Source organism: Aquarana catesbeiana, linkage group LG09, assembly GCF_042186555.1.
Source record: "Aquarana catesbeiana isolate 2022-GZ linkage group LG09, ASM4218655v1, whole genome shotgun sequence".
Lineage (NCBI taxonomy): Eukaryota > Metazoa > Chordata > Amphibia > Anura > Ranidae > Aquarana > Aquarana catesbeiana.
The window spans coordinates 157,557,328-157,577,296 of record NC_133332.1 but is presented as its reverse complement, the minus strand read 5'-3'; the positions used below and the strand labels follow the sequence as shown (position 1 = coordinate 157,577,296).

Sequence of the window (19,969 nt, the reverse complement as noted above, 5' to 3'; positions counted from 1 at the left end):
AGTATTGAATAGGTACTTTAGTGGTGGTGCTTCGCGTTCTATCAACACAGAAGAAAAAATTATATGATCTTGTTTATATTCTTTAACCAGACCACAGGATTGCTTTACATTAAAATATATCTCCCTTCTTCAGTTTTTAATATGTAGCAAGTCTTTCAAAGTTATACAGAGGACATTTATCCAGTCCAAACGGATGGCTCAGCACAATGTCTATGTTTGTGCATAACATCTTCAAATAAGGTCATCTATCTCTAGCAAATACCTTTCCGATCTCCTGGGTAGGTATATGCAGGGCTTTTTCTCAGCTGGAACTTGGTGGAACTCAGTTCCACTACCTCTGGCTCAGGCCCTCTGTTACCTGCTCACCACTTTTACTGGTAAACATAGAAGTCCAGCTTCTGTGTTTACCAGTGATAGCTTGACTCCAACAGATCTGCGGAGTGTAGGATGGGATCAAGGGCGATGCAAGTACCCAGGGTTCATTGTGGATGCTGACACCCCCACTATATGATCTGCAAGCGAGGGAGGAGGTGCCACCTACAGTGTGAGAGGAGGTACTAGAGCCGTCTGGGTGCTTCAGTTTAACACAGCAACAAAAATAAGACATGTGGAAGATAGTGGAGCTTTTAAGAAAGAGGGAAGGTTGCATGCAGAGGTCAGAGCTGAAGAGGGGTGAAAGTGAGATGTGGATGAGAGATGCAGAGGTGAGCACAGTTGTGAAAGAAGGCTAAATTCTGCACTCTATGTGTTGTGCACCCCTGAACTTGGCACTATGTATGTAAAGCACCTCCCAAACTCTGCAATTAGTGCACTCTGAACTCTGCACTCTGTGGGAACCCCTCGCCCCCTGGAACTCTGCAATCTTACACTGGACGTAATGCATTCCTGGTATTTAAGGCCCTCCCACTGTTAGTGGTGAAATGTGACCACACCCATTAGTTGATGTGATTTAGAGGGTGTGTGTGTGGTTGTCTGGGGGGGGGGGGGGTTGCAGTTGATGAGTTCCTGCACCTATTTTCTGAGAAAAAAAGCCCTAGGTTTATGCCATGCTAGAATCATTTACTTGACCCCTGATAATGCCATCACCACACTAGAGCATATTTCTACCCTTAACCCTGTATCCTTTACATAAATTGTATTACTGCTGCATAAAATAAATGAAGAAACAGCATGTGGTGGGGAAAATAGGCATCAAGCACTTTCCAAATTGCCAAATGCTGAAGAGTCTTATGCCCTGAAATTAAGAAAAAGTTGTAAAGTTGGTAGAAAACATGGACTAATTGAGAGGTGAGTATATTGTCTCTTCTATTGCAGGGTGGTACTAGGATTTTATGGAGACTGCCTGGGTCTTTTACTCTCGCGATCTGAAGTAAACTTTGCATGCTATGCCTTTGTGTGTCCATGATAGTTCTTTTCCCTATGGCCACACAAAACATTTTAAAGAGCCACAATTCTGTTGACAAGATGACATGGGGACATTGATTCTTTACACATTGTCTTTATTTTCTCCTTAGGCAGCCCACTCAGCGTATTCTGTAGAGCTTTCTTTGGATTTAGTGGAGAGTCTGGCCCCATGATCTACTGGATGAGAGGAGAGAAATTTATTGAGGAACTGGAGAATCACATCAAAGAAGGTGTAATCAGGTACTTCAGTTAAATGTTCTACCAAGAAATGTAAATTTGTCCTAATGTCTGCCTGCACTGCTGAGAGAAAGGGTGTATGTATCAATTAATCACTTTTCAATTTGCACAGTGAATAAGTATTCATCCAAGTGAGAGTTAATGTAATTCGCCCTACATTCCAGTCAAATTAACCCTAGGTACAGTACAATAGGAAGAATATGCAACAGGGAAATGCAGAGGCTGACAGCCAACCATTGAATCTCACATATACAGTACTGGGGAAGAATCTGATTTAGCCTGCATGGAAGTATGCTGGCAATCTCCATGGTGCTTAACCACTTTTTTTGTTTTTGCACATGTTAAAATGCACATTTTAGACCTGAAGCTTAATTACCCCCCACCCCGCTCGAAAACATTATATAATTTCTGAGAGCAAAGACCCTGGAGAATAACATACATTTTTTATGCCACACAATATTGGTGCACATGTTTAGCACTAGCAAGGGGTGGCCCGACCATTAGGGGTGCCCAGGCGCCGCCCCCTCTCTCCAGCCACCACCATATGAGTAATAGATAGATTCATGCATAGCATGAATCTATCCACGGTTGCCTCTGCCACCCCCTATTCAGGCATCTGGTCCCTTTTTGGATGCCAGGTGCCTGAATTCAGCGGTGGGGATGTATTTTTGAAGCACCTGATTAGAGCCATAGGCTCTAATAGGCTTCAAAAAAGGTGGACTCGTGGCGCAGAGCATTGCGCCATGAGCTCACCCAGGTGTTAAAACAGTGAATGAATATTCACTGTTGTAACACTGATCCTCAATCCTGCCAATCAGAAGCAGGTCTGAGACTCATTTTCTGATCTCCGGATTGGCCGCCCATGGAGAGCAGGGGAAGGATGGAGGAAATAGAAGACAGAGCCAGGAGGGGGGCAACTAAGGGAAGGATGCCGCCGCAGAGAGGGAGCATGGGAGAGGCAGTGCAGCAGACCTGCCGGCTGGCCGACTGACGGGGGGATTACTGTTTGCTACCCCCCCAAAGAAAACAACCACCAGCTGCCACTGGCACTAACACTGCCGATCGTTTGGTTCTTACAGCTCCATGAGCAGAGAGCTGGTGACTGTCAATCACAGCTCTGTGCTCTCCCCTTCTCGCTCACTGGAGCGCTGAGCTGTGGAGGAGATAGGAGCTGCCGGCTCAGGCTCCCAGCGGCTCGCTGAGAGTCTAACTCGGGTATCGGTTTAGAGATCTAGGTGGATCCTGACTCTGTTGTCATGATAACGTGGAGCCTGGACTGACTCTGTGACGTCAGCAGAGAGCAGACTTCAGCTTTGGCTGTGCTTCTGCTTTAGTTTCAGTGGACATAAATGGAATATAATACATTGTAAAATGAGATTTCTGTGTTGTTTTTTTCTCTTTTATACATATGACAGGTTAATAAGACCTCAGGGGTTTACATGCTGCATTAGCTTCTTTTCTGGCCACGGCATCTGTGGAAAGTTACAGCCAATTCATTCACTAGAGAGGAGAACAGATGTTCCACCTACCAACACCTGCCATGCTGGTCCTGGGTCCGCAGGTGGTATATTGAGCTGGAGATACATAGCAGGGGCGGTGTGATAGAAAGCTTGGCATCCCACTTGGGTGCTTCTACCAAACAGTGCCTCCTGCCCTCCAAACTGATCCAGCAGACCGAGAGCTAATACCAGCCCTTTTTATCCAAGCATAGTACACAGACAAGATGTTGAGGTAGAACCAAATTATTGTTTACTGAACAGAAATACAGGTTTTTATACATTTTAAAAGTAGGTCAGTCGCCACATGAACAATAAAACCAAATATTTACCCAAAACATAACACAATGGTTTAGATAACGAACTAAAGTTGACACAATGCTAATCCCATAATAAGAACCTCTGTCAGAAACCATGAATCCGACCAAGACAGAAGTACAGTTAATCACACTTGTTTAATAATAATAAAAAGGTAAACAGAGTAACCGTAGTCAATACATAGCCAGAGTTAGTAACCAGATCGGGTAGTCAGCCAATGCCAATGTCGGAGAGCCAGAGATCAACATAGTAGTACAGCAAGCAGGATCAGGAGCCAGAAGGGACGTCAGCCTAGCAAGTCTTCAAGAGGAACGCAGGAGAAAGTCTCAGAGATGTGACCAAAGGTGAAGGCAGAGATGAAGCGAGCTGGACGGCTTTAAGTAGGCAGGACTGAAGAGCAGATCATCAACAGCTGAGTCACTGTGGGGAGAAAGGAGCTGGCAATTAGCCGACAGCTGAGCGGCCAGCTCAGAGAAGGAAGGGCTGAGCCCAGCCCTGACACCTCCAAAAGTTAGCCAACAGACAGAAACATTAGGTGACTCAATTAACAATGGGAATTCACACCTAGACAATGCTTTGATTAATCAGGGATCCCAGACTGTCCAGCAACAGTATTCAAGAAGACCCAAGGCTGCCCAAATCTCATTAACCAGTGTTCTTTTTAAATACATCTGCTGAGTTACAAGTTGGCAGAGACCATCGTGGCTTCCTTGACTGTTAAATGTAATAATATTATTTTGCATTATTTAACAGGACATCTTCCTAAATGCTTGTAGCTCCCTCAAATGCCAGAGCCCATAGTAAGTAGGCAAGAGGCTACCCTGCAGTCTTCTCCAAAAGCCCCTTGTCCTGGTTGGCTCTGTCACAGGCGCTATCTTCGGCATGCAGTGGAAGCGATCAGGCAGCCTTCCTTTCCACTTCCACGTGAAAGTTCATGACCACTAGGGAAATTTAAACATAGTACTGACTGCTATAGCTGGGAGTGTGTTTAAAATCCCCATGAGTTAAATTAGACCATATTTGGAATGAGCAGCCATTACAAAAAAAAGTGACCCTTTTTTGCATTGCAGTTCATTTACACTTTTTTGCATATACAATATAGAGTATACTGTGCACTCAGGTGGAGAAAAATGGTCCACTGTACCACTAGTTCTTTACTACTAACAAAAATATATTTGTTCAAAGCACTGCCCCTTTAAAAAAAAAATTCCAGTGAACCGCTAAAGTTTTCAGGTTAGGTGTGAAGAAAAGGTGGCAGTCCTAGTATGCGTATACTTTTATAATGATTTGAATGTACATAAAGTCAGAGGATAGAAATAGACTCACACATCCATGGAATTGGGACTTTGAAAATGTCACTGGTGAAACATTTCAGCTCTTCTTATAATGATCAAAGAAATAATGATTATTGTTTGAATTTGTTAGTAGGGTTATACAGGAAGCTTGTGAACCTTCAGTGAACAGATAGTTATTTATAGAACTACTTCTTCACCTGCAGTCCATGCTTTGATATCTCATCATTGCAATGATTCTGGACTGTGCTTCAATGATCCTGCAAATAATAATAATATACTCTGCATCTTTCCAATTAAAAATGAGAACTATGAGAACTATGTGTACTGAAAATTGTAATTACACTAGAACAATACAAATGTAATATGCAAGTTTAATGGGAAATACAGATGATACATGTAAAATCCAGTGAGGCTCATTTACAAAAACGTGGAAAAAACTGGTGCGCTCTTCCATAACAGTCAATTTAATTATTCAGTCTAAGTATGAAAATGATCAGTTGCTATACTATAGACCCATGTTATATAAATTAGACCCTATGTATTTGATCTATAAAAAAACATTTTCATTTACCTTGTTCCATGTTTTCTAAGGTTTCTTTCACATCTACCCATTCCATTGTGGTGTGTTGCTGCACACATGCAACCGAGCTTTGAGTTAAAGCCACCCATTTATTTATCATAGGCTAATAATGCAAAACAATCAAAAAAAGAGATTTACACTTTTTTCATGCCGTTAATAATAACACATGGTCATAGAAATTCATAAAGGGTGTAGAATTCCATCAGGGCACAGCACCAAAGGGGTCAGTGCTTGGCCACAGTTCATGTATCTGTCACCAACATTTTTTTCTTTCCTCAATCTGTCCATGTCTACAATGGGCATTCCTCCCTCCCCAGCCACTGTGCTGATCATTAGACATGTGCAATTAATTTCGGTCTAAATATAAATTCGGACAAATTTGTGGATATATGGAGATTCGGATGTATCCGAATCTGAATGAAATAGTAAAGAATTTAGTTAAAATTTGTTTAACCACTTGATTACTGGGCACTTTTACCCTCTTCCTGCCCAGGCCAATTTTTACCTTTCAGCACTGTCACACTTTGAATCACAGCTGCGCGGTCATGTAACACTGTACTCAAAATACATTTTATTTTTTTTTTTATATATACAAATAGAGGTTTTTTAATGTATTTTATCACCACTGGGTAATAAACAAAAAAGACCTAGAATTAAAAAAACAAACCAATTTTTTGTAGTTTGTTATAAAATTTTGCAAACAGGTATTTTTTCTGCTGCACTGATAGGCGATACTGATGAGGAGGCACTGATTGTCATCACTGGTGGGCGCTGATTGGCAGCACTGATGGTACTGCAATGATAATCAGTGCCCTGATTATCAGTGTAGATGTCCCTTTTACACAAGCCGCTTATCGGCTCTCCTCCCCTCACGCTGTCAGTGTGAGGAAAGGAATGCCAATAACTGGCTTGTGTTTACAGCATGATCAGTTGTGACTGGACACAGCTGATCACATGGTAAAAGGCTGCTGTGATTGGTCCTTTACCCTGATCTGTGATCAGCTGTGTCCTAGTGACACAGCGATGACAGAGACGCCTTCCCAGAAATGTCTGGCTGTGCTAATGCCGAATGATGGCTAAAGCACAGCCAGCCAGTTCTGGGAGGTAAGTGGTTCTGGGTCGGCAAGTGGTTAATTTCATTTTGTATATTCGGTTTCTAATGAATTCCACGTTTTTGGAACGATTCAGATTCAGATCGCTCAAAAAATTATTTGAATTCTGTGTGAAGAATAGCTGGTTGTTAAGGAGTGGGCCAGGAAGCCGGCCACATTCTTAACAATCGATGACTCATCAGCTGTTAGCGGGCTTCCCCACCCATCAGCTGAAATGTAAACAAAAGAATGCCGGCAATAAAAAAAAAACAACATGGGGTCCACCTCCCCCAAATCCATACCAGGCCTTTTGTGGGGAACCCCACACATAATAAAAAAGAAACTGCTTGGGATCCCCCCAAATCCATACCAGACCCCATCTATGAGCATGCAGCCCAGCAGGCTAGGAAACAGGGGGAGCAAGCGCCCCCCCTCCTGAACCATACCAGGCCATGTCCTCAACATGGGGGGGTGCTTTGGGGCAGGGAGCTCTGCCCGCACATCCAAAAGCATCTTGTCCCCATGTTGATGGGGACAAGGGCCTCTTCCCCACAACAATGGCCGGTGGTTGTGGGGGTCTGCAGGCGGGGGGCTTATTGGAATCTGGAAGCCCCCTTTAACATGCATCTCACCCCCCACCCCATGTGAATGAGTATGGAGTACATAGTACCCCTTACCCATTCACCAAAAATGTGTAAAAAGTAAGTAAAGACACAACATGAGTTTTTGACAAGTCCATTATTAAAAAAAAATGAATTTGTCCCCCTGGGGTAGATCCATTGTCAATCACAACGCCTACCACACTGCCGAACCCGAAAAAAAGAAAAAAAATGCTGGTCTCGTGGAAGGCTCTCGCCATCTGCCTGCCTTGCTGTCTGACATTTCTTAAATAACTAAGGGGCAGAGTCACCCGATGACATCACTGAGTGGCCTTGCCCCTTGTGATATCATATATACAGAGGTCTGGTATGGATTGGGTGGGGAGCCCATGTTGTTTTTTTTTATACATTTTTAATTGCCACCATTATTTTGTTTACATTTCAGTGATCAGCGGAGTCATTGGTTGTTAAGGGTGTGGTGACTATCTTCCCAACCAACTATTCATCACAGAATTTGAATCGGTCAGTCATTTTTTGACTGGTTCAAATCATTTGAAAATGAATAAACTAAATTAAATTAACTGCTTCAGCCCCGGAAGATTTGGCTGCTGAATGACCAGGCCATTTTTTGCGATTCGGCACTGTGTCACTTTAACTGACAATTGCGCGGTCGTGCGACGCTGTACCCAAAGAAAATTGACGTCCTTTTTTCTTCCCACTAATAGAGCTTTCTTTTGGTGGTATTTGATCACCTCTGTGTTTTTTATTTTTTGCGCTATAAAAAACAGTGACAATTTTGAAAAAAAAACTTAATATTTTGTACTTTTAGCTATAATAAATATCCCCATTTTTTTTTTAAAAAAGCTAATTTTTTCTCAGTTTAGGCCGATATGTATTCTTATACATATTTTTGGTAATAAAAATCGCAATAAGCATATATTGATTGGTTTACGCAAAAGTTATAGCGTCTACAAAATAGGGGATAGATTTATAGCATTTTTATTATTTTTTTTTTTACTAGTAATGGCAGTGATCTACGATTTTTATCATGACTGCAACATTATGGCGGACACATCGGACCATTTTGACACATTTTTGGGACCACTGGCATTTATACAGCGATCAGTGCTATAAAATGCATTGATTACTGTAAAAATGTCACTGGCAGTGAAGGGGTTAACACTAGGGGGCGATCAAGGGGTTAATTGTGTACCCTGCTAAGTGTTCTAACTGAAGGGGGGATGGGACACACGATCAGTCTCTTCTCCCCTCAGAGAATCGGGATCTCTGTGTTTACACACAGAGATCCTGGTTCTCGCCGTGTCACGAGCGATTGCGGAAGCCCGGCGGTCATTGCGACCACTGGGCACTCGCATCAGCTCCGAGGGCGAGCAGCGGGCGTGCGCGCGTGCTCCTTGTGGCCACAAATAGCAGCGACATAACATAACGGCGATTCGCGCAGCCGAGCCATGTTGCCGCAATCCAATTGCGGCGGCTGGTCGGCAAGCGGTTAAACAAAACAAATCTATCCGAAGCAAAACATAATACATTATTATGTTCTGCACATGTGATCACAGGTGCTTGGCCGAGGAATTTTGTACTGTCCCTCAGAAAGTCTACTTTACTGTTGCATGACAGTGCATGGCAGGGGATATATCCATAGCTGCTATTTAGTCCAATAGCAGCTTTCAAATCCACCCACTGTTGTGCGCTATCAATCAACAGTAAAGCAGACCTGATGTGGAGCTAGTCTTTCAGTTTCCTATTAGACTTCACCCACCCAGTGACAAGTCATATCCCAATAATGGCCAATGCCCATATTTGAGTAATGACATCACTTGTATCCCCATTTGCATTTAGGGTTCAGCTTGGGAATCTCCTGGCTGACAGCTAAATGCGGTAGGGCAGAGCTCAAATTTGGTTGATTTGTCCACTCATTCATCCATATTGACAGGAAGTGCCTAGAATGATTGCTTTGAAACCAGGTGATAACCTTCATTTTGATCCCTGGGTGGTTTTATTTCACTGTACAACAGAGTCAACAGACCAATACAAGCAGTCCATAATCCCCATCTGTTGAATGCAGCTAAGTCCCTTATTCCCACTATGTGGGTACAAAGTTCTGTTCTTCCAATGGCCCAAAGATCAATGATTTAGGTCTCTTAGAAGAGCTTACGCATATAGGCAGAGATCATATACCCGGTATTCCAAGACATGGGCCTGTTGGTCCAAATTTAAGACCCCTGCTCTGTATGATGAAATCACTTCAGGTTCCTATTCCTTGAACACGTAATGTTATCAAGCTTTGTCCTTATGACATAAGATATTTTGACTGGGTTATGTTGGCCGTATGACATTTAATTCCCCCTTTTTTCCCCTTCAGTTCCCCTCCTCCGTTCTCTTTCCTCCTTACCCCTTTCTGTTATCTGCTGCTTTTCAATCCTTGTTCTATCTTTAAAAAATTAGGATCGCTTAGTGACTATTATAGTTCTTGTAGCTGTTTTTGGACTCAAGCGGGTCCCTCTGAAGTTTGTTTAAATTGTATTTGTGCCTTTATTTATCTTGACAGGATTTTGTGTCATGCCCGTTGTATTCAGTTAATTTCCTCCGAGCGATGACTTTGAACTAAAAAGTTATTAAACAAAAAAATATATAAAAATGTATTACAATATTCACAATAGGAAAAAAAACACAAGCATATCATCCTATCCCAAACTTAGATGTATTACAATATTCACAATAGGAAAAAAAAAACACAAGCATATCATCCTATCCCAAACTTAGATGTATTACAATATTCACAATAGGAAAAAAAACACAAGCATATCATCCTATCCCAAACTTGGGGCCTCTAATCTAAACTTGGAGGCTGGATGTTCATTAAAAAACCTCTTTAGCAAATGCAGAAGGATGCAGTATGTGCAAGTCTTCTAGCACATTTTGTGGGAAAGCCCTCTTCATCTTCACTTGCCCTTAACCACTTCAGCCCCGGAAGGATTTACCCCCTTCCTGACCAGAGCACTTTTTACAATTTGGCACTGCGTCGCTTTAACTGCTAATTGCGCGGTCATGCAATGCTGTACCCAAACGAAATTTGCGTCCTTTTCTTCCCACAAATAGAGCTTTCTTTTGATGTTATTTGATCACCTCTGCGGTTTTTATTTTTTGAGCTATAAATGGAAAAAGACCGAAAATTTAAAAAAAAAATGACATTTTCTACTTTTTGTTATAAAAAAAATTCCAATAAACTCAATTTTAGTCATACATTTAGGCCAAAATGTATTCGGCCACATGTCTTTGGTAAAAAACATGTCAATAAGCGTATATTTATTGGTTTGCGCAAAAGTTATAGCGTCTACAAACTAGGGTACATTTTCTGTAATTTACACAGCTTTTAGTTTGACTGCCTATGTCATTTCTTGAGGTGCTAAAATGGCAGGGCAGTACAACCCCCCCCCCCCCCCCCAAATGACCCCATTTTGGAAAGTAGACACCCCAAGGAAGTTGCTAAGAGGCATGTTGAGCCCATTGAATATTATTTTTTTTTGTCCCAAGTGATTGAATAATGACAAAAAAAAAAAATTACAAAAAGTTGTCACTAAATGATATATTGTTCACACAGGCCATGGGCATATGTGGAATTGCACCCCAAAATACATTCAGCTGCTTCTCCTTAGTACGGGGATACCACATATGTGGGACTTTTTGGGAGCCTAGCCGCGTACGGGGCCCCGAAAACCTGCCTTCAGGATTTCTAAGGGCGTAAATTTTTGATTTCACTCCTCACTACCTATCACAGTTTTGAAGGCCATAAAATGCCCAGATAGCACAACCCCCCCCCCCAAATGACCCCATTTTGGAAAGTAGACACCCCAAGCAATTTGCTGAGAGGCATGGTGAGTATTTTGCAGCTCTCATTTGTTTTTGAAAATGAAGACAGACAAGAAAACATTTTTTTTTTCTTTTTTCAATTTTTAAAACTTTGTGTCTACTTTCCAAAATAGGGTCATTTGGGGGGGGGGGGTTGTGCCACCTGGGCATTCCATGGCCTCCGAAACTGTGATAGGCAGTAAAGAGTGAAATAAAAAATTTACGCCCTTAGAAAGCCTGAAGGCGGTGCTTGTTTTTCGGGGTCCCGTGCGCGGCTAGGCTCCCAAAAAGTCTCACACATGGTATCCCCGTACTCAGGAAAAGCAACAGAATGTATTTTGGGGTGTAATTTCACATATTCCCATGGCATGTTTGAGCAATATATCATTTAGTGACAACTTTGTGCAAAAAAAAAAATTGTCTTTTTTCCCGCCACTTGTGTCACAATATAAAATATTCCATGGACTCGACATGCCTCTCAGCAAATAGCTTGGGGTGTCTACTTTCCAAAATGGGGTCATTTGGGGGGGGGGTTTGAACTGTCCTGGCATTTTATGCACAACATTTAAAAGCTTATGTCACACATCACCCACTCTTCTAACCACTTGAAGACAAAGCCCTTTCTGACACTTTTTGTTTACATGAAAAAATTATTTTTTTTGCACGAAAATTACTTTGAACCCCCAAACATAGATTTTTTTTAAAGCAAATGCCCTACAGATTAAAATGGTTGGTGTTTCATTTTTTTTTTCACACAGTATTTGCGCAGCGATTTTTTGGGGAAAAAACACACTTTTTTCAATTTTAATGCACTAAAACACACTATATTGCCCAAATGTTTGATGAAATAAAAAAGATGATCTTAGGCCGAGTACATGGATACCAAACATGACATGCTTTAAAATTGCGCACAAACGTGCAGTGGCAACAAAATAAATACATTTTTAAAAGCCTTTAAAAGCCTTTAGAGGTTACCACTTTAGATTTACAGAGGAGGTCTACTGCTAAAATTACTACCCTCGATCTGACCTTCGCGGTGATACCTCACATGCATGGTGCAACTGCTGTTTACATTTGACGCCAGACCGACGCTTGCGTTCGCCTTAGCGCGAGAGCAGGGGGGGCGGGTGCTTTTTTTTTTTTCCTTTATTATTTTTTTGCTCTTTTTATCTTATTTTTAAACTGTTCCTTTCATTTTTTTTTTTTTTAAATCATTTTTATTGTTATCCCAGGGAATGTAAATATCCCCTATGATAGCAATAGGTAGTGACAGGTACTCTTTTTTGAAAAAGTTGGGGTCTATTAGACCCTAGATCTCTCCCCTGCCCTCAAAGCATCTGACCACACCAAGATCGGTGTGATAAAATGCTTTCCCAATTTCCCAATGACGCTGTTTACATCCGGCAAAATCTAAGTCATGAAATGCTCGTAGCTTCCGGTTTCTTAGGCCATAGAGATGTTTGGAGCCACTCTGGTCTCTGATCAGCTCTATGGTCAGCTGGCTGAATCACCGGCTGCATTCTCAGGTTCCCTGTTGAGACAGGAGAGCCAGAGAAAAACACGGAAGTCATGGGGGGGCATTCCCTCCCACTGCTTGTAAAAGCAGTCTAGAGGCTAATTAGCTGCTAGGATTGCTTTTACATGAAAGCCGACTGCTGGCTGAAAAGAATGATACCAAGATGATACCTAAACCTGCAGGCATCATTCTGGTATAACCACTCAAAGTCGTGAATTGCGTACCTGAAGACAAAAAAATGTTTAACAATAGAACACAGTAAAAGGTAAAGTATAACAAATTGCATACCTGAAAAGCAAACATGATAAAACATAATAACAATAAAACATTGCAGAATAGAATACAGTAAAAAAGAGCAGAACAATAGAGAGAGAATAGAGAGAGAGAGAACAATGAAACGACAACTATTTTTTTTTATTTTATATATTTTTTGTGTTTTGTTTTTTTTTACACTTTTTTTTTGTAACTGTAACTTTTATAACTGTAACCGGTTCCAGGTTCGGGTCTCTCAAAATGCGATGGCATCTTGGGAGACCCTGTGAAAGTGTGCCTAGTTGGTGCAATACTGTACCCTACGCTAATACTCAACTAGTGTATGGTAGCGTTCAAAACATTCACCAATGCAAAGACCAGGATTGTCAGGACAGGAGGGACAATAATAGCGGGTGTCACGCCTATATCCGCGCTTGCTGCAGACACAACATCTTTTTTGGGGGGGTTCGTTGGGTAGGGGTACTCGGGAGGACATAAAAATGCCTCTCATGCAGCCGACTGCATTTGGTTGGGGATGTGAATGGGGGAAGTACAGGCGCTGCAGAAGCGGTGGGTTCCCAATTATTAGGATTGGCGAATGCAGCAGGAAGGGCATTATGGGCACGACGGGCCTGTTTGTCTTCTTCTTGGTGGCAGCTGGACACTACTTGTGCTTGCCACCTCACCAGCTTGAACTGCACTTATGGGACTCGCCACGTCACTAAGTGTTACTGCAGTGCTGGTTTGACTACGACCGGGGTGTACTAGGCCGCTGGTGCTTGCCTGTTCACCAAAACGCTACCAAAAAAACTGTTAGCGATCACAGGGATCAGGCCTGACTCTGCGAACACTGCAGTTATGCGTTTAGTGTTTTATAAGTGTCAGTGATCGATCGATACTGCACTTGGGTGGGCCGGGCGGAGGGGCAAAACGCAGGTGCTAGCAGGTATCTGGGCTGATCCCGCTAACACTGCGTTTTTGGGAACCCTAAACTGCTGGGGACGCTAGTATAGATCTGATCGGATCAGATATTGATCCGTTCAGATACTATACCACTAAGGGAGGTGTACGGTGCGTGCGTGGGTGTTAGCGGTACTGGCGCTAACCTGACGCTGCTTGGGGCTGGTGCTTGCCAGTTCACCAAAACGCTAACAAAAAAACTGTTAGCGATCGCAGGGATCAGGCCTGACTCTGCGAACACTGCAGTTATGTGTGTTTAATGTTTTGTAAGTGACAGTGATCGATCGATACTGCACTTGGGTGGGCTGGGCTGGGCTGGGCCGGGCAGAGGGGCAAAATGCAGGTGCTAGCAGGTATCTGGGCTGATCCTGCTAACACTGCGTTTTTGGGAACCCTAAACTGCTGGGGACGCTAGTATAGATCTGATCGGATCAGATATTGATCCGTTCAGAGCCTGGGGCGACGCACGTCACCGCCGGGCGATCAGGGGGCTAAACCTTTATTCGGTAATAAACGGCGGGTGCCCTGACACTATAAAAAATAAACAAACTAACCAGTGTCACCTGTAACAGTTATACGGTGATCAGTGGTGAAAGGGTTAACTAGGGGGCAATCAAGGGGTTAAAACATTTATTAGATAGTATATGGGGGTCCCTGTTGCTATAAAACGCTGACGGCGAACCTAAATATTTACCTCCCTAACTAGCGTCACCAGCGACACTAATTCAGCGATCAGAAAAATGATCGCTTAGTGACACTGGCGACGGGGGGTGATCAAGGGGTTAAAACTTTATTAGGGGGGGTTAGGGGGGTACCCTAGACCTACAGGGGGCTAACACTAACTGCCCTACCACACTAACTGTCACAAACTGACACCATGCAGTAATCAGGAAAAAAAAAAACTGCTTGGTGTCAGTGTGACGGGGGGGAGGGGTGATCGGGTGTGTAATGTGTGCCTGGCATGTTCTACTGTGTGTGTGTGTGTTGGTGCACTCACAGTGAAGTCTTCTCTCCTCGGCGCCGGAATGGAAAATACTGAGCCGAGGAGAGATGACATCATTTCCTTTGCTGCTGTTTAGCATACAGCAGCAGAGGAATGATTCTGATTGGCTGGGAGCGATCGCAAGGGGGGGGGCCACGAATGGATGGTCTCCCCCTCGCCTCTCATCGCTCCCAGACCAAAGCCGACCGCCTCGGGCACCGGGGGGGGGGGGTCCGATCGGACCCCCCACCCGCGGGAGGCAGATCACGTACAGGTACGTGATTCTGCCTGCCCGTGCCATTCTGCCGACGTACATCGGCGTGAGGTGGTCGGCAAGTGGTTAAGTATACTTTCAGGAAGGGAGGTGACCAAAGGTAAATGCAGTTATGGGGTGGCACTTTGAAATAAACACCACCAAAAAAAAACAACAAATAATGATAACAACAAGTAATTGATCACAGTATAACCAAATGAGAAACTGCAAACACATGTTTGTAATAGAAAAAATACAATTTGAGCCCTTTTTATGTACAGAGCAATTGTGGGCTAGTTTTATGGATAGAGTGGCTGCTAGTCATCCATTAGTTCTATTACAAGGGTAGTGTTTGTGTTTGGAGTTTCTCTTCTGGTTATGCTGTGATCAATTAACATGTTATCATTATTATTGGTTGCCTTTTTTTTGCTATTGATCAAGCTACATTTTAAAGTTCCATCCCATAATCGTATGGAGGAAGGGATCTTTAGTCACCACCCTTTCTAAATGAAGATGTTTAAAGGCAAACATTCTTGTGAGCAGGATCAACTCTGAGGAAGAGGGCTTGTCCCTCAAACAATTTTAGTAGATTTGTACTTACTCCATCCTGCTGCAGGTGCTGAAGGTTTTTTAAGGTCAAACATCCTGTCTCTGGAGGTGGGAAGAGTTCCGGAGTTTGGATAGAATGATATTTGTGATTTTATTTTGTGTGTTTTAATACAATTTTTATATTAAATTGGTGCCTGAAGGTGTTGCACTAGCCTAATGTGCTCTCTCTTTTTTGCGATTTTTTTTACTGCTGTGTAAAAAATTTTCAGTGAATACCTGTAATAATAATTAATATTAATAATTGCTATTTAGCTGTAGCTAGAAAATGATTTCAGATTCATGTTATCTCTTCCAACTGTGAATCCATCAGCACTTGAAGAGGGCTTCTGGTTGAACTGCAGTCTTGCCATTCAGTAGTCTCTTACTTCTTTTTGCATTTAATACTTTTCTAAAGACTGGGGATGAGTGAAATTGGCAGATGTTGCTTTGTCATCATTGCTGACGTTTTGCAAAAATGCATTAAAAGGCAAAATGAATATGGAACTATACAAATGTTCACTCCAGCGCTGTCCCATATCTTTAACTGATCTGCTTCTGGGTACTGATCTTCGGCCGAGATGTTACTTCCATGTGACAAGTTTGGGTGTTCATTTATCTCAGCATTGCCAAAATTGTGTTTGCCTGGACACACCCTACACACCTTGTGTGCATTAGCATAATCGCTGTGTGTGAAGGCGGGGAGATGGGAAAGATCTCCCTCTTACGCAGCTCTGCTTATACACTTCTTTCACTGTGCTGGCAGGGAGATCAATGTGCGGGGGCCATATAAATCTAGGCACACACACATGCATGTGTGTTTGAGTTTTGGGGTATACTCCCTAACAGGGGCGGACTGACCATTGAGCCACTCGGGCACTGCCCGAGGGCCCTGGGCCACTAGGGGGCCCCATCAGGGTTGCCAGCCTCAGTAAAACCAGGGACAGTATGTATAAATCTGTGTTTTTTTTACATCTGTCTGTGTATACTGTGTGTACATGTATGTGTATACTGTGTGATTGTATACTGTGTGTGTGTATACTGTGTGGCCCCATAATCTCCTATTGCCCGGGGGCCCCATGAGTTATCAGTCCGCCCCTGCTTCCTAATGCAATAAGCTGCACACACCTATGTGCATTGAGTGAGTATACAGCATGGACAGGCAGGTAAAAAAAAACTTGAATGCATTAGACAAATATAGTAATGTCTTCTGCATTAAAAAGCCTGCCAGTTTGTCAATTTTCTTTTGTTTCTAAGTTCCACTTTAAGGTGGTATGTGAGGCTGCAATAGGCTTTACATGCTTACTGAAAGTTTATTTTTATTTGTGTGATATACTTCTAATATAAAAAAAAAAAAAATCAGTTAGTAGAAAAGTGCAAAAACATTCAATTTAAAAAAAAAAAAGTTTACTTATTTTGTGCATTAAAAGTAATCATGTTGCATCTCTGGGACAATACACAGACTTTTTTTCACACCTTTTTTTTATTAGGCTTAATGTACACAGGATGTTTTACAACCTCTCCTGAACGAATTAACTTGACAGATAGTAACCGATGTTTAAAACCGTCCTTTTTCCCGTATTTACATGCCACGTTTAGCAGCGTTGTTTTTTTTTTTTTCAAATACTAAAAAATTAATAATGCCTGTAAACGAAATGTGGCTAAATGCGAGTTACTGGATTCACAAGCTGCTAGAGGCATTTGGCATTTCAAATGCCTCTGAACATCCCTCCTGAACACATTTTTTTGCTTTTCAAAAGATGCTTCTAAACTCAACTGCCTATAAATAACTATAAATGACCCTGTGTACATGTACTGATAAGATAACATAGAAGAGAGTTCAGGGGCAGCTGAAAAAAATGCCCAACTGCTCCTAAACGTCTGTTTACCAGCAGCAGTGTACATGAAGCCTTACTGTGGAAAACAAGTAAAAAAACGAAATAAACTAAAAATATGCACAAAGAATAGGGCATAGAATCCATGATTCTTAACTTTTACATTAACGTTTACTATTTTTTTTTTTTTAATCACATTCCATGTGATCATATAACTTTTAACAGCTTACTGAATATTCACTTACCCCAAAGAGAACCTGCTATTAGAACTGAAAATACTCAGCAATACAAAATAAGATTTTTACATTACCTGTAAAATTCATTTTTAGAGTGCATTAGGGACATATATTAGTAATTCAGGTACATTGGGCTTTACTGCTGTCTTCAGGAGATTGAACACTGGTAAAACAAATCTGTAAGGAAAGCCTAGTATAATCTCTCCCACTTCCATCATGCTGCAGTTTTGTAGTAAAACAGTAGTTGGAGTGGATCATAAGAACAGAGGGGATGGACCCATGTCAATTAATGTACTCCAACAAAAAGGTTTTACAGTAGTCAATCCTATTTTCTTAATTTTACAGGAGATGGCAATTCAGGTATAGTGATGTCCAAAAGCAGCATCTCAGGGGTGGGACACACAGCAAACAACATGCTAACAGGCGCACAAGTAACAAGAAAGATAGGGGCTCTACAGAGCTGAATGAAGAAACATAGGTCTAAAGCTGGCATCAGATGAAGCCTGAACATTTACCTGTTAAACCGTGTGAACAGAAGACCAGGTATAAACCTTGCAGATCTGTAAAAAAAAAGATGCCTGATGCTGAAAGTCCAAGAAGTACTAACTGACCTAGTAGTGCCCTTTGACATTGAAAAGTGGAACCTTACCTTTTAATTCAATATGCTTGAATGATGAGCAGTAAAATTCACCTGGAGATAGCATAGAGTTAAAAGTAGGCAGTACCCTTAAAGGGGCCCTCAGGATTGACAAAAGGGTGTCAGTTTGTTTAAAGGAAACTATAGCTGGGAGATAGAATCAAACAGCTCACACCATGTCTAGACATTGGAGGGAAAATTCCTTGGGATGCTGGGATGTTGGAGAGCAGGACATAGAGATGGAGGAACAATTCCTGGTTAATGTGGATAGAAGAAACCACCTTGGGAAGAAAAAAAATTCTTGGGCTTCAAAACAGCCTTCTCTCTGAGAAGCATTATTTTCTTGTTGCAATCACTTAAATTCCAGGAGAGTTGGATCCTCCCTGGTAGGTGATATAAGCTATTGACATGGCACTGCCCAAATAAATACTGGTTGGATGACCTTTTATCCGAGAAGGATAACCAAATCTTTCTGAATTTCAGAACATTGACTAAAAAATTAGCCATCTCTGTCGACCCAAACCCTTACACCGAGAGGGTGTGCATCATTCCCCCCAGCCTAACAGGCTGGCATCCATCCATCCATAGAACCATCCAGTCCAACTGGAGGAATGATTTACCCAACTCAAGGGCAGAACTCAGAGGCCGCCCAGCCAGAGCAAGTGTGGTTTTGGCCATCAGCCATATGCCATTGTTCAGAGACTGGGCCTTCTTGTCCCTATTCACAGGTCACTCTGGTCTGTTCATGATCCTCTGTGTCAGTGAGCAGTTGCTGCAGGGGAAAGGAGAGAATGCTCCAACAATGTCTAGGAATGCAAGGAAGCGGTGATGTCACCCATACACTTACATCACTAACTGACACAGGGAACCGTATCACAGGTCTGGACCGGGGTGGCCTGAAAATAGGTAAATGCATTGCATATACAGCTTACGTCCACAGGGTAGTTAGTATAGGTGTTAGGAGGGGGTGGGAGCAATTTTAGGATTTGTTAGGTATATAGCAGAATTTTACTTTAAGCTGTTTTTTAACAGTTTATAATTGCTGTAACCACCCCTCTAACAGGAAGTTTGATCAAAGGAGCAAAAATAAGTCTGAGAGAAACAAAAACACACTCAGAGTTTGTATCATTTTAAGCATTTTCAAAGAAAATGTTCTCGTTATATGACTAGGTCTCCCTCCTTTTCTATTACAGTCTTAGTAGATACTATAATATTATTACTGACAATAGGGTAAATGCAGCCACATTGCAATTAACCTATCAGTATATTGTTAGGCTGCCACAGTAAAACACATATCCATACAGAGTGCAATATTATTGGAGTCTAATCCTTACCATTCTTTATGAATGCACCCAGCAGCCAATGCTAGAGCTGTTACTCTCCCTGTAGTAGAATACACATACCTTATTGTCACCACTTCAGTGTGAGTAGCTTGGTTGTGAAAGCCTCCTGGAGAGGTGGGTCTAAGCACTCGACATGGGGTCAGCTTCCTACTTATGAGAACAGGCACATGAAGAAGGCGGGCCTGGCGTGATCTCTGAGGCCAGCCACACCCCAAGGAGAATGCAGGCTCCGCCTCTGTGATGTTCAACTAGAGTCTTCAATGAGAGCACCTGAAGCTGCAGGGGGAGGATATATATCCCCAGTCTGTTCTCTTCATGTGGGCATCATCCCACCATGCAGCATCACTGTGTCAAACAAATCATGCCTCTCCCCGATGTGACAGTAATATCATGTTGTGTGGGCATCTGTGGCACAATTTCCGAATGTGTGCAGAGTTCAGTTGTCTGGCCACGGGAAATTACAAAGAAACTGCCTAAGCT

General features: G+C 42.4%; 1 protein-coding gene across 1 annotated transcript in view; it reads left to right on the top strand.

Annotated features, from left to right (window-relative positions):
* The window catches only part of IL1RAPL2 (interleukin 1 receptor accessory protein like 2), a 1,633,909-nt gene that overhangs the window by 1,527,913 nt on the left and 86,027 nt on the right, over window positions 1–19,969 (top strand). The window contains exon 7 of the mRNA XM_073599302.1: window positions 1,515–1,644. Coding sequence (XP_073455403.1) covers window positions 1,515–1,644 — 130 coding nt within the window. The remainder of the gene's footprint in view (window positions 1–1,514; window positions 1,645–19,969) is intronic.